Here is a 16261-nt window from a genome sequence, read left to right on the forward strand (position 1 = left end):
ACAAAGTCGCTCTCGCAAGTACACACCTTTTCCTGATTTCTTTACTTGTCTCTTTATGTGTCCAACACAGTTGTTTTTTTGGTGGACCCCTACCGTATGGGAGGTCCTCCGCCGGTATCCTGACGTCGTCCCTGTTCCTCACTGCGATGGGGCCTCACAAGGAAAAGAAAATGCAGTGAGGGGCGAACGCACAGGGACACGAGAAGATGGGATCGGCTGCTTAGACCCCAAGCCGGAGTGGATGTTCGAAAGAGACATTCTTCGGAGAGAGAGTGCCTAACAAGGCCAAGGACGTGCCTGAGCACTCCGAAAGAGTGGATGGGAGACATGTGAACCAACTTCCTACAGCATTCAAAGAATTTGTCTTACTTTTATTTTTTTGGTGCGATCATAGCCAGGGAATCGAAACAAAAGGGAAAATTGGAGCTACCCTCCGAGAATGCAATGACCGATCTCGAAACCGTCCGCCCAAAAAGTTGCAAGTGTCCAGACGCTCTCCATTTGCTGTGTCACAGCAACCGCAAATCCCCGATTTTCGCACGACCATGCCATTTACGAGGAACACAAGCGCAGTGAACCTGACCATTAATCTTTCCGCCGTCGAGACTCCGACTTCGAGTCGGAAATTGTCAAGAGGAGAAATGTCGGTCGGGCACGCGACAAAAAGGGGCATGACCCCACTGGTAGCGCATTGAGAGGCGGTCAACAAACGTTGTGAGACGTACGAACGGACGTGTATGAGGAATCTCAATCGTCTAATCCACCATCTATGGACGTCCATAGGGGGACAGTAATTTGCCGTTTCGGCGTAATACGAGCCGCATCGCCGGCAATCCTAAAACCGAATCGTCATCAGCGCAGCCAGCGGACATGCCGCTGCTATAATTAGGAAACATTGAGGTCTCCGACGATTGTTCGGAAGACGACCAAATTTTATCAAATTCGAACGTTTGTTTCACATCTGCCCCCAGGTTTGCCAACTTAGGTGGCAATTCAACAGTACGGAAGACGCCTCGATCGAGCCCAGAGGCGACGTCATTGATGTCTCATGACCGATCGTGTCACGAATAAGAGTCTGCGAACGTGAGGGGCGCTGTCAAGGGCTGGAAGGGAAAAGCCTAGATCGTCATAACTACAAAAAACGAATGACCCTGGTTTCTGTCCCCACCGGAATTTAATGGACAGAGCTTTCCTAGCGGATCGTCCGCCGCCAGTTCAGTATTTTCATGAACTGTACAGGCATGTAACGAGTCGCGTTTTACAAACGCCGAGCGAAGGAAGAGAAGGGCGAAAGGGAGAAGATGAAGAGGAGGAAATATTGACATGGAAAAAGAGAAGGAAAACTGTGAAAGGAAATGAGGAGGATGTTGAAAACAACAGATGGGCATGCAGGACACTTTATTTCAGAGTTCGTTACGACGCAGCTAATTAAGTGTCACCGATCGGTTCTTGGTATGGACAGGACGTGGGAAGTCCGATCGGAAAGGAGCGGAAAATGGAGGGTTCATTGAGTTGGACCCAGAAGGAATTCACCCTCCGGAAGAGATGTGAGTAGTCGAGCGAGGATCGTGAGGTCCTCCAACGAAGCCTCTTTGATGGCTTCCGTCGCTACGCCATGAGCCCGCAGGAGGGAAGCGTACGACTCAGAAGTTAGGCAATCCCGTTGGGAATTTTTGGGTGAAGGAGAAGTCGCCTCACGCGACGCGGGTTTGAGGTCACGTTTTGGGGAGAGGAGAAGAGGGGTTAATTCCCCTCCGCTTTTGGGAAGTGCACGAACGGACAGGCTCTCAGTGACCTCTGGCCGTGGAGATCTGATCTCCAGCGCGGGCGCCGGGGCGAGAGCGCGTGCAGGGAGAGATGGCGGAGGATGGACAAGCTGGGACCTCAAGCGGATTGACGGCACAGCTGGTGAGACCGGCTGCACGATGGAGGTTGAAGGAGCCGCGGGTGCTACAGAAGACGTAGCGGGAGTGACGCGAGGACGCAGAGACGAAGGTGGTGATGGCCTTGTGCAGATATTGGAGACTCGGGGGTCTGTAGGTATAACCAGTTCGGTGACGGGGAGGGGAATTTGATTCCCAAATCGGCGGCTCAGCTGAGCCTCCGCCGCCGAAAACAGGGACCCTGACCACGGGTTGAACCAGGCAAAGTCGCCTGCTGCACAGTGAGCCTGTCCGGGGGAGAATGATGGGTGTTGGTGCGTGAAGGAGCGGGAAGAATTTTGACACGGAATCGCGTCCCAGCTCACGCTCTCTATTTTTTCGAGCAGCGAATGGACTTCGCTATCAACATCCGCACCGCCCAGAGGGACTGTGAAATCGAGCAATCCCATGAGTTCGATGAGTTTGAGAGGCAGAAACCAAAGACGCCAGCATTCATAGGTTTCCCAGAGTAATGTCGCTGCCACTTTAACACACCATTCGGTGAGGAATACGACCCAAAGCCCGTGCCGCGGATCGGAAAGATACCTCCCGTAATAAGCGAGCACAGGACCAAGCTCTGCCCAAAAACCCTGACACACTTCGAACTGTCCCCACCAGGAAGGGATTTTTTGATAACGATTTGTGTAATGGTCTCGCGCAATTTCTCGCGCCTCTAGCATGTGGTATGCTACGAAGTAGCCGGTGTCCGAACGGAGACGACGCTCCGCTCGTACAGTATGTTGGAAGAAGGGAAGGTTCTCACGTTTGAGATGACGGAAATTTTCCGGAATGATGGCTCGCGTCCAGAACATGGCTTCGTTGGTGGCAGTCCGTTGGTTATACCAAAGGCGATTTGCGTCTCTTACGGGATCCCTGGCGGTCCAGTTGATCATGCTGTCTAAGTAAGATCGCTCTCCTTCCGTACGGTACTGCCAGGTGTCACAAAAATAACTTGCAGGTATGAGACCGTCGGTCAGTGGTAATTCGAGGCGATCGCAGACAGCAGATATAAACCGCGCGGAGAGTGTATGAAAGCCGTGAGGGGAGGAGCCGCGCAAAATAGAAGGAGGAACCGCAATGCCGGCTCGCCAATCGTAGGAATGGATGCCCACAAGGGGAAGGTGACCGGGTAATATACCAGCGCCGTTAGCAAATTTATTTTCGATATTAACGCTGTCGAGAACGCCAAGATCGCAGAACCAAGGAGCAGCCGCCAACAAGAGGGGATGAGCACGCATGGATTTGTCGTGTAGTTCTGCGAGGGAGGCGTAGCGACGAGGAGAAGGATTAATTTGGGGAGTGGGTTGGAATATCGGTTGGGAAGGGGGATCAGAAGGGGGAAGTCGAGGAATGGAAGGAAACCACGGAAATCTCGAGGTTGGGAAGGGTGGCCAACTCCAAGGCGCTTGCGGATAACATTCTAGCCCGCGCGCCTCGGCCACACAGAAGGTGTGGAGTTCGTATTGTCTTTGCCCATGGTGACCGTCGGTCAGGAGAAACCTGAAAAAGAGTCGAGATGGAAAATGCAGCTGGAGATCAAGGAGCGAAGCAGATGTGCAAGGACGCTCAGGAGGGGATATGTAGTGCAATAATGGGTTGCGCAAGGGGGTGAAGGGAAAAGAAGCTAAGTTGGAATGTGAATACTGTAGTCCGGGATTGGGGGACACACGTGTGAATATTTGCACAGTTTTTATTTTAATTATTAATTTATTTAGTTAATTAGTCAGTATTAATTTTGCTTACATTAGATTAGATCTAGGATCTAGCGCCTCGAGCTACTGTAGTGGGTCCGGCGGAGCGATATATACCTTAGCCCTCTGACCACCAAGTCAGTAAAGGTAACCCGAGTTGTCAGAGTTGAATATCGCCTTGGTCGAAGTCGGTCTTTCCCAAGACGCTCCCTTTTACCACAGATTACGTTATCCTTTGCGCTCGCGGGTTGCCTGTCCTTTTCCTTTATTTCACCTATCCCTTTCTATTTATATCTCTATTTCTATTCCCTTATCTTGTGTCGGTTCCACAGTGCCTGATTTCGATCCGCATTGTGACGACTGGAGTCATCGGGCTGTTGTGTTGGTTCTTTTGTTAGTTGTTGGTGCCATCGGCTTTGGTTGCGACCGGACCGGTGTAGGTGTCTTAGCCATCGGGCGACACGTGGGTGTAGCGCTGCTACTTGTTTACGTCCATTGAAGGAGGCTGTGGTGACGACGTCTCCCTCGAAGGTCCTGTTGTGTACACAGGACAGTGTTGGTTCTATCGGATACAGGTTGCGACCGTTCCGGTGTCGGTACTTTGCCATCGGGCAGTACGGAAGTGTACCGCTGCTACGTGTTTGCTAATTCCCGTCGGGCTGCGTTGTGACGCCCCTTCGAAGACCTTATCAAGGGTATAAGGTGTATCAGGCGCTCAGCGAGCATTGGCTTTACGACCCATCGGGCCCGGCTTTGTAATCACCGCCCCGAATTCGCCGAGCAGCTGCCTGTACAAGACTCTACCACCATTCGTCCCGGGGCGGGCCTCTTCCTTTTGCCCCCCCCCCTTATCAGGTACTTGAGCTACTGTGGGCCGCAAACCCACTTAAAGGGAAAGGGAGAATCGGACACTCCGTAGGGCTGTGCGGTCGGCAACTCTTGTTGGTTGTTGTTGGTTGGTTGTGTTGTTGCTGGACCGTTGGACCCTGGTTCCGGCCTGACAGGCACATTGCACTACAATGGGACAACTCGGAGCCGGTCACCATAGCTAATACATCTAACGGTCGGTGCGTGAGGGAAAGTCGCAGGGAGGAGAGATATAGAAAGGGAAAGTAGGTCAGGGAACAGGATACTCGGATACACGAGGGTATCGACTGCTTCTAGGTCGGGAGACCAAAATGTCGTGCACTACAGCCACGTGTGGCGGGCTCTAGGCAGAGCGACGCGCGTTCGGACGCGTAAAGGGATGACTGGAGACCACCCGGTGGATGACCGGAACCGCGATCCGGGCACGGCTTGCGCGGTAGAATGGTAGAAGTAGAGTCAGCGATAAAGAGGAAGAATTAAAAGAAAAGCAGAGCTAACGGAGCGTACAGCACAGTAGTTAACGTAGGGCTCGCGCGGGTGGGTCGACGCGCGCGGGGAAGGCAGTTGGGATTCTACGGGTGTAGATGGCTCGGTCGGTAGGGGCGAGACAGTACCGAGTCGAGGCTACAACCTAGAATGCATAAACCAGGGTAAAAGACCCGAGGCTGTGTGCCTCTTTACTTTGATTATCGGGTTGACTATATAGTCCTCGTCGCCGTATTGGCGAAGCTAAATTACACTATAAATTAGAGTAACTAGAATATACGGGTGTAGCCCCGAGGTGTGGCAGCGGTATTACACGTGTCCACCGGTGGTGGGGATCTGGCCTAGGGACCGGGGAAGTCTACGTGTAGCCATGGTACACGTGGTGGTGGTCCAGCGCGATTTTGGCTGGTAGGGACAGCTTTCCCGCTATAGTGTACAGTGCACTACAGCTGTGACACTTGATATTCGCTCATAGGGTGTGCGAGTTCAGTCTTCGTCGCGTTTTTGCGCTCATTGCCAACTGTGGTCTGTTTGGAGCACGCATTTTGAGATACGGTGACGTTCTCCTCGTCGCGTGTGATATCCAAACATTTGCATTCTACATGGGGCTCTGGGATTCTCGTGATTGGGGCGTTTTTGCGATCTTGGCCTCCTCTTCGCTTTAGGACTACTGTATAATTTTTTGGGCATCGTTTGTGCCCAGTCGGCTAATTTCGTTGCGCTATACAAGAGTGAAGAGTGTTGCATGGAATGTGTGTGGTCCAGAATGTTTTCCCGTAGCCGAGGGACGAATGGTTTGTCCCAGTATTTACCAAACTCGACATCTCTGTAGATCTGGAGGGTGGCTTTGCAAATGTGGTCTGATTTGCCTGGAATTATTCCAGACAAATCTGTATTGCGCTGTACTCGGCACCGGGACAGCTGTCCTAATCCCGCCAAAATCGCGCTCGCCACCGCCACGTGTACCACGGGTACACGTGGACTCCCTGCCGCGCGACCGGACCTCCCCGTGGACACGTGTAATCCCTCCGCAACCCATAGGGCCAATGGGGGCTGTTCTTGGTCCCCTCGGGGCTATACCCGTTATTTCCTAGTTATTCTAATTTACAGTATAATTTAGCTTCGCCATTACGGCGACGGGGGACTATATAGTCAACCCGATATTCAAAGTAAAGAGGCACGAAGCCTCGGGTCTTTTACCATGGTTTCTGGATTCCAGGTTGTAGCCTCGACTCGGTACTGGCTCGCCCATACCGACCGAGCCATCTACACCCCTGGAATCCCAACTGCCTTCCCCGCGCGCGTCGATCCCCCCGCGCGAGACCTACGTTAACTACGGTGCTGTCCGTCCTGCTAGCTCTGTTTTTCTCTTAATTCCACCCCCTTTTATTGCTGACTACCTTGCTACTTTTCTACCGCGCAAGCCGCAGCCGGATCCCGGGTCCGGTCATTCACCGGGTGGTCTCCCGAAATTCCTTACGCGTCCGAACGCGCGTCGCTCTGCCTGCAGCCGCCACACGTAGCTGTACTGCATGACATTCTGGTCTCCCGACCTAGAAACAGTCGATACTCTCGTGCATCCGAGTGTCCTCTTTCTTCCCTGACCTACTTCCCTCTCTGTCTATCTGCCCTCACGCACCGACCGTAGGTGTATTCTTCATGGTGACAGGCTCCGAGTCGTCCCATGACACTCGTCCGAGAGACGTCCCAGCGCCCATCGCGGCGTGGATCACGCGGAACCGCTGCGAAGGCCTCCGTGAAGCCAAGAGGTTCTCTCTCAACTTAATCGAGGAGAAACTCAACTCGCACACCGCCAAGATACGCGAGATGTTGGACAGCCTTGTTGCTGGTAAGATCGCCGCTCAGGCGGAGGTACAGTCCCAACAGGGACGTGATCGCCTCGCCGCACTAGAAGGCGTTCTCACGCGAGCGTGGCAGAAGGACATCGGGTCCACTGTCGACAAGACGCTCCTTCCTCTATGGGAGGAAGTAGATCGCCTGACGCAGGAAGTCAACGACCTCCGTCGGCGTAACCCCGCCTTGGAATCGGCGCAAACACGACCCGTCCCCGCTAGGCAAGACGAGTCGACCGTGTCGAAGCCAAGATCTAACCCGCAGTTACATGCGTTACAACCGTTGGACGAAAATCTACTGTTTCCCGACGTCACCAAATCGGCCCTCACGGCCGCCGGGATTCCGCTCCCCGATCCCCTGACGATAAAGGGACAACGGGACCCTATCCCAGACCTAGCGACCGCCCGAGGCCCGTCGCCAAGATCGTCCCGTGACAAGAAGGTCAAGACCAAAGGCCACCGTCACAAGTCCGGCCACGGAAGCCGACCTGGACCGGAGGATTTCCCCGGTTACTCGGGTGGATCCCCGCCCTCAGCTTCAGAATCCGACTCCGATTCGGACTCCGAAGCCGAGGCATTCACGGTACCACAACCGACCTTCGGCCCTAAGCCGAAGGGTGTCACGGTGTGGAAACCGACCAACCACCGCTTCCGAGGCCCGTGTAATTATCGAGCTTACCGTCTCGTGAATACCGACCCCACCGTCGATGCAAAGGTATACGCCATGACGCGTAAGCGCGTGCAATATCTCCTCGTCGTAATGGGAGAGTACAAGTTTAACGGGTCCGACCGGATCGAAGTCATCAGCTTTTTGGCTAGATGTAAGGAGAATTTCGACAACGCCGAAATGTCGGAGGCAATGGTTCTCATGGCCTTGCCGCATCTCCTCAACCCGCCGGTGAAGGAGGCGTATGAATCCCATCGAGGATATTTCCGACGAAATCAAGGGATTGCGTCGTGGCCAGCAGCAGTGAACTGGTTGCTTCGTACGTATGCTACGAATATTCAGATCGAGCAAGCGCTCTCTGCGGTCCGGGATTTACGCCAAAAACCCGGCGAAGTTGAGACCGAGTATGCGACTCGTATGTTAACCGCCCTCGCGCGGTGTGGGGACATCCATTCTCCCTATGAACGCACTACCTTGTTCATAGAGGGCCTCCTTCCGGCGATCAAGCCGTTGGCCGAAGCCCGCGCTCAAGGGGCGGCCTACCGCGCGCAGACTGCTGGCGGAAGAAGACGCATCGACTTCGCGAGACCCGCCGCCAAGCAAGTGTTGGCGATGACAGACAGTATGCCCTCATCGACAACCGCGGGTCTGACCCCGAGCTATCATACCGGCCTGGACGCCGAGAACTTCCTCGCCAATGACGAGCCTCTCGCCGCCGCAGCTGGGTCACCGTCCTTTCCCACCGAGGGATCCTCATTCAGCGACAAGGATTCGTTGTTCTACGGAGAGCGGCAGCCGACCTACAAGGACCCGCCCCGGTTTCCGAGACCGCGCGAGAAGTCTCCCGGTTGGGCCGGTCGAGAGGGAACCCGGGGCATGAAGACACCTTCCCCGCAAATCATCTGCTACACATGCTGCAAAGTCGGGGATCATATTAACCCCGACTGTAGCATGAAGGTGCGCGATGTGTCGCTCGTCTCTCATAATTTTGAGAAGCTCACGGTGGCACAGAAGGCCCGTGTTCCGGCAGACGCGTACTTGCGCGCTGTAGCCCTCCTCAGTCTCGAGGCTAATCGGCTGATCGCACCCGTCGTGCCGTCGAAGTCTCCCTCCGCTTCGGAGAAGTCAAGCCCCCTAGCGGTAAGACCGCACCTCCGAAAAACTAAGAGACCCACAGCTGAAAATCGCTGACATTCCATCGCTGGGCACCGCGTCACCCCGCCCCCGAAGCCGGCGATCCGCGTCTTGGGACGGAGACACGCTCGCCAAGCGAGCCCCTCCAACCCCGATCCGACGGGCATGGGGGCGCTCCGCCGACCGTGGCTTCTTAACAACGGGAGGCGCTCCCCCGATGACAAGGCCGTCGAGCCAGTTTGTACACTGTCTCGACGTAATTACAAGGTCTACGCCGACCTTGGGCTCACCACCTCCATCATGGTGCGTCAACTCATCATCCTGGACACGGGTGCCGGCTCCAATTTTGTCCGCGCCGACACCCTGCCCAAAGGATGGGAGAGCTTAATCGAACTGGGGGAAGTCCCAACGATCGCCGACGCGAATGGGCGGCCGTTACGAACAAGCGGGTCCATCACCCTCGTTGTTCGACTAGCAACTCGCACCATGAAATGCAAGTTCATCGTGTGCGAGTGCCTGCCAGACCCCGTCATCCTGGGCTGTGACTTTAACGACTAGTTTGTCGAGGCCATCTATCCACGTCGGAAGGTGGTCGAGCTCGATGATGGGACGAAAGTCCCCATCGTGAGAAAACCGGCAATTCGTCGAGCCGAAGCACCTCCGCTTCCCTCGGAGCAGGAGTATGAAAACGACCCGGGTCGAGTTTCCCCCAAACTCAAGGTTTCTCGCCGGTTATCATACAACCCAGGACGCAAGCCTGGTTCCATGTGACCAACGGTCGAACGGGTCTTTCCGTATTGGAACCCAACCCGCAGCTATATGCGAAACACCGCGTCTCCTTGTCGAATGGGGTCGCGCACATCACCGCACTTCGAGAGTTCAAGGTCTTGGTAGCCAACTTTGCTTCAGCCCCCAAGCGCCTCTCGAAGAACCAGGTGCTGGGGTACGTTACCCCTCATCCGCGTGTCATGATACGCACCGCGATGCCTCTCGACGACCTCCTAGCGGCGGAATTTACAGAAGGGGACAAGCCCCAATCTGAGAAGAGGGAGAAGCTCCCCTCGGCTTCGTCGAAGGAAGAACCCCAAGAGATTGACGCTGTCTCCCTCCAACATCTGCCGTCGCATGTCCGCACGCGAGTACGTGACATGCTTACGCCGTACTCCTGTATGTGGAGTGGCGATCTCGGGGAAGTCCGGGCTACGCAGCACCGGATCGAACTCAACCCCGGCTCGAAGCCGTTTCGATGTCAGCCATATCGGGCTGGACCACGGTCTCGACAAGCCGAACAAGACGCTGTGGATGGGATGATCTCAAGCGGGGTCATCTCCCGATCACAATCAGAGTAGGCATCCCCGGTGGTTCTCATCCCCAAACCGGATGGATCCCTCCGTTTCTGCGTCGATTACAGACGTCGGAACGCGATGACAGTACGGGACACTTACTAGATTCCTCGCATGGACGAGTGTCTGGACTCGCTCGGCGAAGCAAACGTGTTCACAACTCTAGATTGTAACTCGGGTTATTGGCAAATCCTCGTTGCGGAAGAAGACCGTCCGAAAACCACGTTCACGTGTCATGCCGGTACTTATCAATTTAACCGAATGCCGTTCGGGCTAATGAACGCGCCCGCCACATTCCAACGGATGTTGGTCATTCTCCTCTCCGGATACCGATGGAAGAGCTGCCTCATCTATTTAGATGACATTATCATATTCTCGAAGGATTATGAAACTCATCTCAAGGATGTCAAGGTTATTCTCTCTGCGTTACAACAAGAGGGGTTATCACTGAAATTGAACAAGTGTAAATTCTTTCAGGACTCCGTGGAGTACCTGGGCCACATCATTAGACCCGGGGAACTTCATGTCTACCCGAATAATGTCTCGGCTTTGGCCGAGGCCAAGCCGCCACGAACCCAGACCGAGCTCCGCTCGTTTCTGGGTATGTGTAACGTGTACCGACGTTTCGTCGACCACTTCGCCAAGATTGCGGCGCCGTTGACGTCCATGCTCAAGAGGGGGGAGCCCAGTCGGCTCCCCGAACTGGACGAAGACCGCAGGTCTGCCTTCGAAGCTCTGAATACTTGCCTGATTTCCACACCGGTATTGCGACTACCGCGGCTGGGGCTACCGTATTCCCTCGACACGGATGCATCCGACGCCCAACTCGGTTGTAAGTTATTACAGCAACACGAGGATGGTAACAGATACCCTGTCGGGTTCTGGTCGCGAACGCTCTTGTCGGCGGAAAGGAATTACTCCACGATGGGGAAAGAATGTTTGGCCATTGTATGGGTCATTCAGACGCTGCTTCCCTACTTGGAACGCGAGCGATTCACGGTTAACACCGACCATCATTCCCGTCGCTGGTTAATGAATCTCGCCGACCCAAGCGGGCGTCTAGCACGGTGGCCCTTGCGCCTAGCCGAGTTTGACTTCGACGTTACGTACGTGAAGGGCATCAAGAATTGTCTCGCCGACGCCCTCAGTCGAATACCGTCTACAGGGGGCACAACCGTCCCCATCGACGAAGAAATACCGTGCTTGTCCGTTTTGGAGTTTCACGAAGACAAGCGGGAAGTGGAATCCAAGGAGTGGGACGACGACATTCACGACGGATGCTTTGCCCTTGCCCCCCCGGCTTCCAAGGCCGCAATTACACACGACGAGATTGTACTCGCTCAACACTCCGACCCGTTCTGTAAGGAGATCGCTTCCTATCTTAAGAAGGGGGAGGGTGTGGCCCAAATTCGCCTTTCCAAGTTCTTCATGAACAAGGAAGGGGTACTGTGTCGGAAAGCGCACCTTGACGGTGTTGAGCAAATCGTCGTACCAACCACTCTGCGCGAGCGAGTGTTGTATATGGCGCATTATCCCGCCGCCTCGGGACATCCCGGAGGCAGGCGTCTGTTCTGCACATTAAGACAACGGTACTACTGGCCGAGTATGTCCGTCGACGCATACGCCACAGCCAGAAGGTGCTCCGACTGTGCGAAAGAGCGCATTAAATTGCGTAAGCACAACGCGAAGTTGAAAACGTTCCCTCCGATGGGACCCTTGGAGTTTATCGGTATTGACATCCTAGGCGAACTCCCCAGAACCCCAAGAGGCAATCGATACCTCTTGGTAATATCTGATCGTTACACAAAGCTGACCCAAACGGTGCCGCTTAAGAGAATTACCGCCGAGACCGTTGCTCAGGCGTTCGTCACACACTGGGTCTTCGTATACGGAGCCCCAGTGAAGCTACTCTCCGACAATGGGAGCCAATTCACGTCAAGGTTCTTCCTTGCCGTGTGCAAAATCCTTCGCGTCGAAAGCGTGTTCACCACAGCTTATCACTCCCAAGCTAATGGACAAGTGGAGAGGTTCAATCGCACCCTGGTGTCCTCCCTACGGCACTACCTAGCCGACAACCAACGCGATTGGGACCAGTTCACGGACGCGCTAACCTACGGTTACAATTGTACCGTGAATCGCATAATCGGCATGAAGCCGTTTGATCTTGTGTTATCCCGGACACCGTCGCCGCTTTCCATCCAACAAACCCCTACACTGGAACAGGATGTCTCGCGGACGCAATATAAGCTCCGTTTCTTAACGTGGTTACGCGGGTTAATGTCAACAGCCCGCGACACGCTGCCCGCCGGTCATGACCACTATAAACGCGACTTCGATAAGAGATTGCGGACGCCGACACCGCACTACGCAATAGGTGATCAAGTCCTCATCGAGCGAGAGACATCCCTGCGAGTGGATGAGAAGACGGATAAGGACCGGGTCAATAACAAGTTAGCCCCTCGGACGGAAGGGCCATTCCAGGTGGTGGCCCTAGACGAGCATACAGTGACCATTGTCCGGACTACAGGCCTGAAGGACCGAGTCTCGAGAGACCGTATTGTGAAAGCCCCTAGTCTCCGAACCGAGCTCATGGACATAACACCCTCGGCGGTGACCACTCCCGTCGAAGCTGAGACGGAACATACGCCCCCTCCGGCGATCGAAAGTGACGCCGCTACTCCGCTTCCCATCGGGGTCACGACCCCTCCGAGAGAGAACGAGTTCGACCCAGATGAACCGGGGATCAACCCCCCCGCGCCAACTGACACGGACGATCGCCCTACTCGCGATGGGAACGAGATCGAGAACGCAGCGCGCAACGCGACAGTAACCCGACCTTCGGGGTCAAAACTTGTTACCTGGAACGCAGGGAGCGCCCCTACATCGGGATTAATAGACGCCCGCCGAGGCGACTCGCACCCCCGGATCATATCCAAATTGACTCCGAGTTCTGGCTCTACGGGTGGACCAACCGGGACACAGTCGACACCTCCTCTTCCCAGGCTACAGCCTCGCGACCAACGTACCGGGAAGACGAGACCGAAATCACCACGCTCTCGACAAGCGGATCCCGCACTGAGAGGCGACAAGTCGCCGAGCGAGCAAACACGTAACCACACCGCAAAGTCCCGTGACACGTGGAGACGGGACCCTGGGAAAAATCAAAAGAAAATCCGCCCGTCCGAGACCTCCGCACCGGCGGTGGTCACGGACCTCACGTGCGGCCCACGGAAACGCCACCGAGTACAAGAGAGACCGCAGGGGAGCACATCGCGAACTTAGCGTCTATGTGTACCTTCGGTTACCCTGCCCTCGTTGCCTCGGTACGTCTTCCTCCCCTGTCACTCGCGGTTGAGGCCTCCCTTAATGCGCGCCAACCACGCCCTCTACGGCAACGAAACGGCCCCCCCTGACGGACGAGGACCCCAAAACCTACGTGGTCGAGGCCCTCACCGGGCATAACCCGGGAACGGACGGAATGCCGCTTTTCCGGGTCCGGTGGTATGGGTATACTGCCGAAGACGACACCTGGGAGCCCGCGAACCACATCGACTACAATACCATCTTGCGGTTATGTAGACGCAAACGTCTCCCCACACCAAACCTCCAGCTCTGGTCTACCCCTGGTAGCGTCGGGGTCGAAAACTAAATATCCCCCCGCCGCCCCGCGACGTGTGTCGTAATTTTCCCTCAGGATGACACACCGAAGGACGGTCCGATAATTACACTGACCTTCCCGCCCCGCTGGATGCCGCGTACTGTCCAAAACCTCGAGGGGGAGCTTCCCGCTAGGGCTGCATAACTTTCCTCGATCCTCAGCTCCAAGCTGTGCGACCCCCTTCAAGGGGAAGAATTCACCGAACTACGTGGATGACACGCCCTCTCGAGAGACGTGACGTACTGCTCCGCGGCCGCACCGTCTCCTCGTGGCATGGTACGCCCGAACCGAACCCCGCGCTGGAAGCGAAGGACCGAGGTCCTTCGGAGAGCGGTACCGCCCGGTCACCGGCCGTGCGCCGGGGAGTTTTCGAGAAGTGGCCCACGACCTCCCAACGAGGGAAAGGACCCACCGATGATAGGGAGCGAATGACTCGCGTCGTTTCGGGCTGTCAATACCGGTAGGGGACTCATAAGACCTCAGTGGTACGCTGTGCCCGATATCGGCTCTGGCCGAGTGCTCATGCCGGGAAAAGCCCCTCGACCCCAGAGGTCGTGTAAGGACCGCGAAGGGTCGGGATATGCATACTCTAGAGGGGGACGCGAAATCAGCAGACCGGGGGGTCAACTGGCGCTTGCGGCGCAAGCGCTGCTTCCGCAACGACATTAGAGCTTACCAACGAGTCAATGATGACCTAAATGGAAAGAAGGGAGACGATTCATTGTTGATCGCGCTGTCTTATAAAGGAAAAGACGAAAACATTGACAGAGGCATGAGGTTCCTTACACCAGACGGGTCTCCTGATGAAGAGTCAGGTGTACTGATGCAAGAGAAAGTGCAGAGGGAGTCAGACTTCGTGGATGACTTCCGATGGAGTCAGGTCGTGAGATCTTGTATTGCTATGGCCAGAACACAAGGAAAGAGCCACGTCCGCCTATGGATCCACCGGCTTGTAGTGATGGGTGTCGAGAAAGACGAGATAAGTCGATTGTATGGCCTGTCGCCATGGGAGGAATTTGGACTACGGCCATATGCACTTTTTCCAGTTGTTCGTGTTTACAGCGGCGTGGAAGGGTATTATAGAACAGATTTCTGGAGAAAATTGGAGACAGTTCTCGGAGTAGCTGGCAGGGGCCTCGTTGTAGACGATTACATGCTTCGAAAGTATGACAGAACAATTTTCTATAGCCCCTCTGTGTATGAAAGGCTTGCGGATGGGGTAAGTTGTATTGGGGGCAAGGGACTATATGTGAGGTCAACGACTTTTGCTTTGGCGACGTAACCGCGCCTCAGATAGCCCTGTCGCCGCGAACGTCTCCCACTGGGTACAATAAGAGTCCTCAAGAGGAGGCACGGTTGACTGGACGGGCAAGTATGAATGACTCAGACTATCGCCGCGCCGGTTCCGGGCGTCGCTCGAATCGCCGTGCGCGCTAGCCACCATTGAGGCTACCACGCTGTCTCAGGCCGACGTCCTCGTCACCACGACTCGATCCCGCCCGTCATGCCCATCGCCGCGCCCGCTGCCCCAACAAGTGACCCCCACGAGCCGTCGCGCGACAGAATGCGCCTCGGTATGGCGATCGAGAGGAGAAGAGGTCCCGTTTTACTGACTACCCTAACCCACCTTCTCGGTGTCGACATGCGCGTTTCGCGTTAACACTGGGTGCCCCCTATGAGGGCGCACACCCGACTTGCCCCGATTTTTCATAATCGACGAGGTCTTCCTCGACACCCAACACCGGCGCAGCCGGGGCATCCGAAGGGACCGACCCTCCGTCGGAGTCGACCGGGTCACCTTCGGTCGCCGTCGCTACAGGAGTCTGCACTAAGGTCGGCGCCACCTCCACGCTCGGTACCTCCACTACCATCGGGGTGGCCGTTACGGGCGCGGTAGCACCCGCGTCTGCCGCCACCTTAAGGCGTTTGACACCCGCCACCAATTCGGCGTTCTTCACCAACTTCGGTAACTCGTCCTCTGAGACGCCCAATTCGGCAAACAATCTACGCCGCGCCACCGGCTCTGCCTGGCCGCGCATCAGTTCGGGCTGTAGACTTTTAAAAGTCACCAGATCAATCCGGATCCAATTTCCGGACCCCGGCCCTCCGAAGTCCTCGCGCCTCCCCGGCGATGCATTCGCCCGATCCGTACGGTCGTAATGATGCCCTTGACCGTACGGTACGCGCGGCCAATCCACCTTGTCGTGGATTTCTAACAGCGCATCTAGCTGATCGGACACCCACGCTCCGCCCAGTAGTATCCAAGTTCACCTTGCGGAACCATTTAGTGATCATGGTCGGTAACACATATAGGCGTCCATCGACGGATGACCATATGAACCGTTTCGCAACAATTGCGATCCACTCGCTAAGGACAATCATCCAGCGGGGCGAACGCGGCGAGTCATTGAGACTCAAGCCGAAATACACCAAGCAAGGTGTGATCTCCGCAAGGAAGTCCGCAGCGACTTCGTACTGCGAAAACCACTGCGGTATCTGCGGATACCGCTCGTATCGGGATCGAGGCTGGGAAGTCGTCGCCTCGATCCACTCGTACACCACGAAAATTCCAAGGGCGTTTCTCATCCGGAGCTCCAACTTGAGCTTGTCGTAATAACCCGGGTTGCTCTCCCGTTCTAC

General features: G+C 55.5%; 2 protein-coding genes across 2 annotated transcripts; both read right to left on the minus strand.

The window, feature by feature from the left end:
- Positions 1-388: 388 nt before the first annotated feature.
- CHC_T00001833001 (hypothetical protein) lies at positions 389-781 on the minus strand. The gene has a single exon (XM_005712731.1). The coding sequence runs from the start codon at positions 779-781 to the stop codon at positions 389-391; it is 393 nt and encodes a 130-aa protein (XP_005712788.1).
- A 622-nt stretch (positions 782-1403) lies between these two features.
- CHC_T00001834001 (hypothetical protein) lies at positions 1404-3965 on the minus strand. Its single transcript, XM_005712732.1, has 3 exons — positions 3944-3965; positions 1613-3546; positions 1404-1424 (listed from the first exon to the last, which is right to left on the minus strand). Exons 1-3 carry the CDS (start codon positions 3963-3965, stop codon positions 1404-1406), a joined length of 1977 nt encoding a protein of 658 aa, XP_005712789.1.
- Positions 3966-16261: the final 12296 nt, after the last annotated feature.

This window comes from Chondrus crispus, genomic scaffold (genome assembly GCF_000350225.1).
Source record: "Chondrus crispus Stackhouse genomic scaffold, scaffold_115, whole genome shotgun sequence".
Taxonomy (NCBI): Eukaryota; Rhodophyta; class Florideophyceae; order Gigartinales; family Gigartinaceae; genus Chondrus; species Chondrus crispus.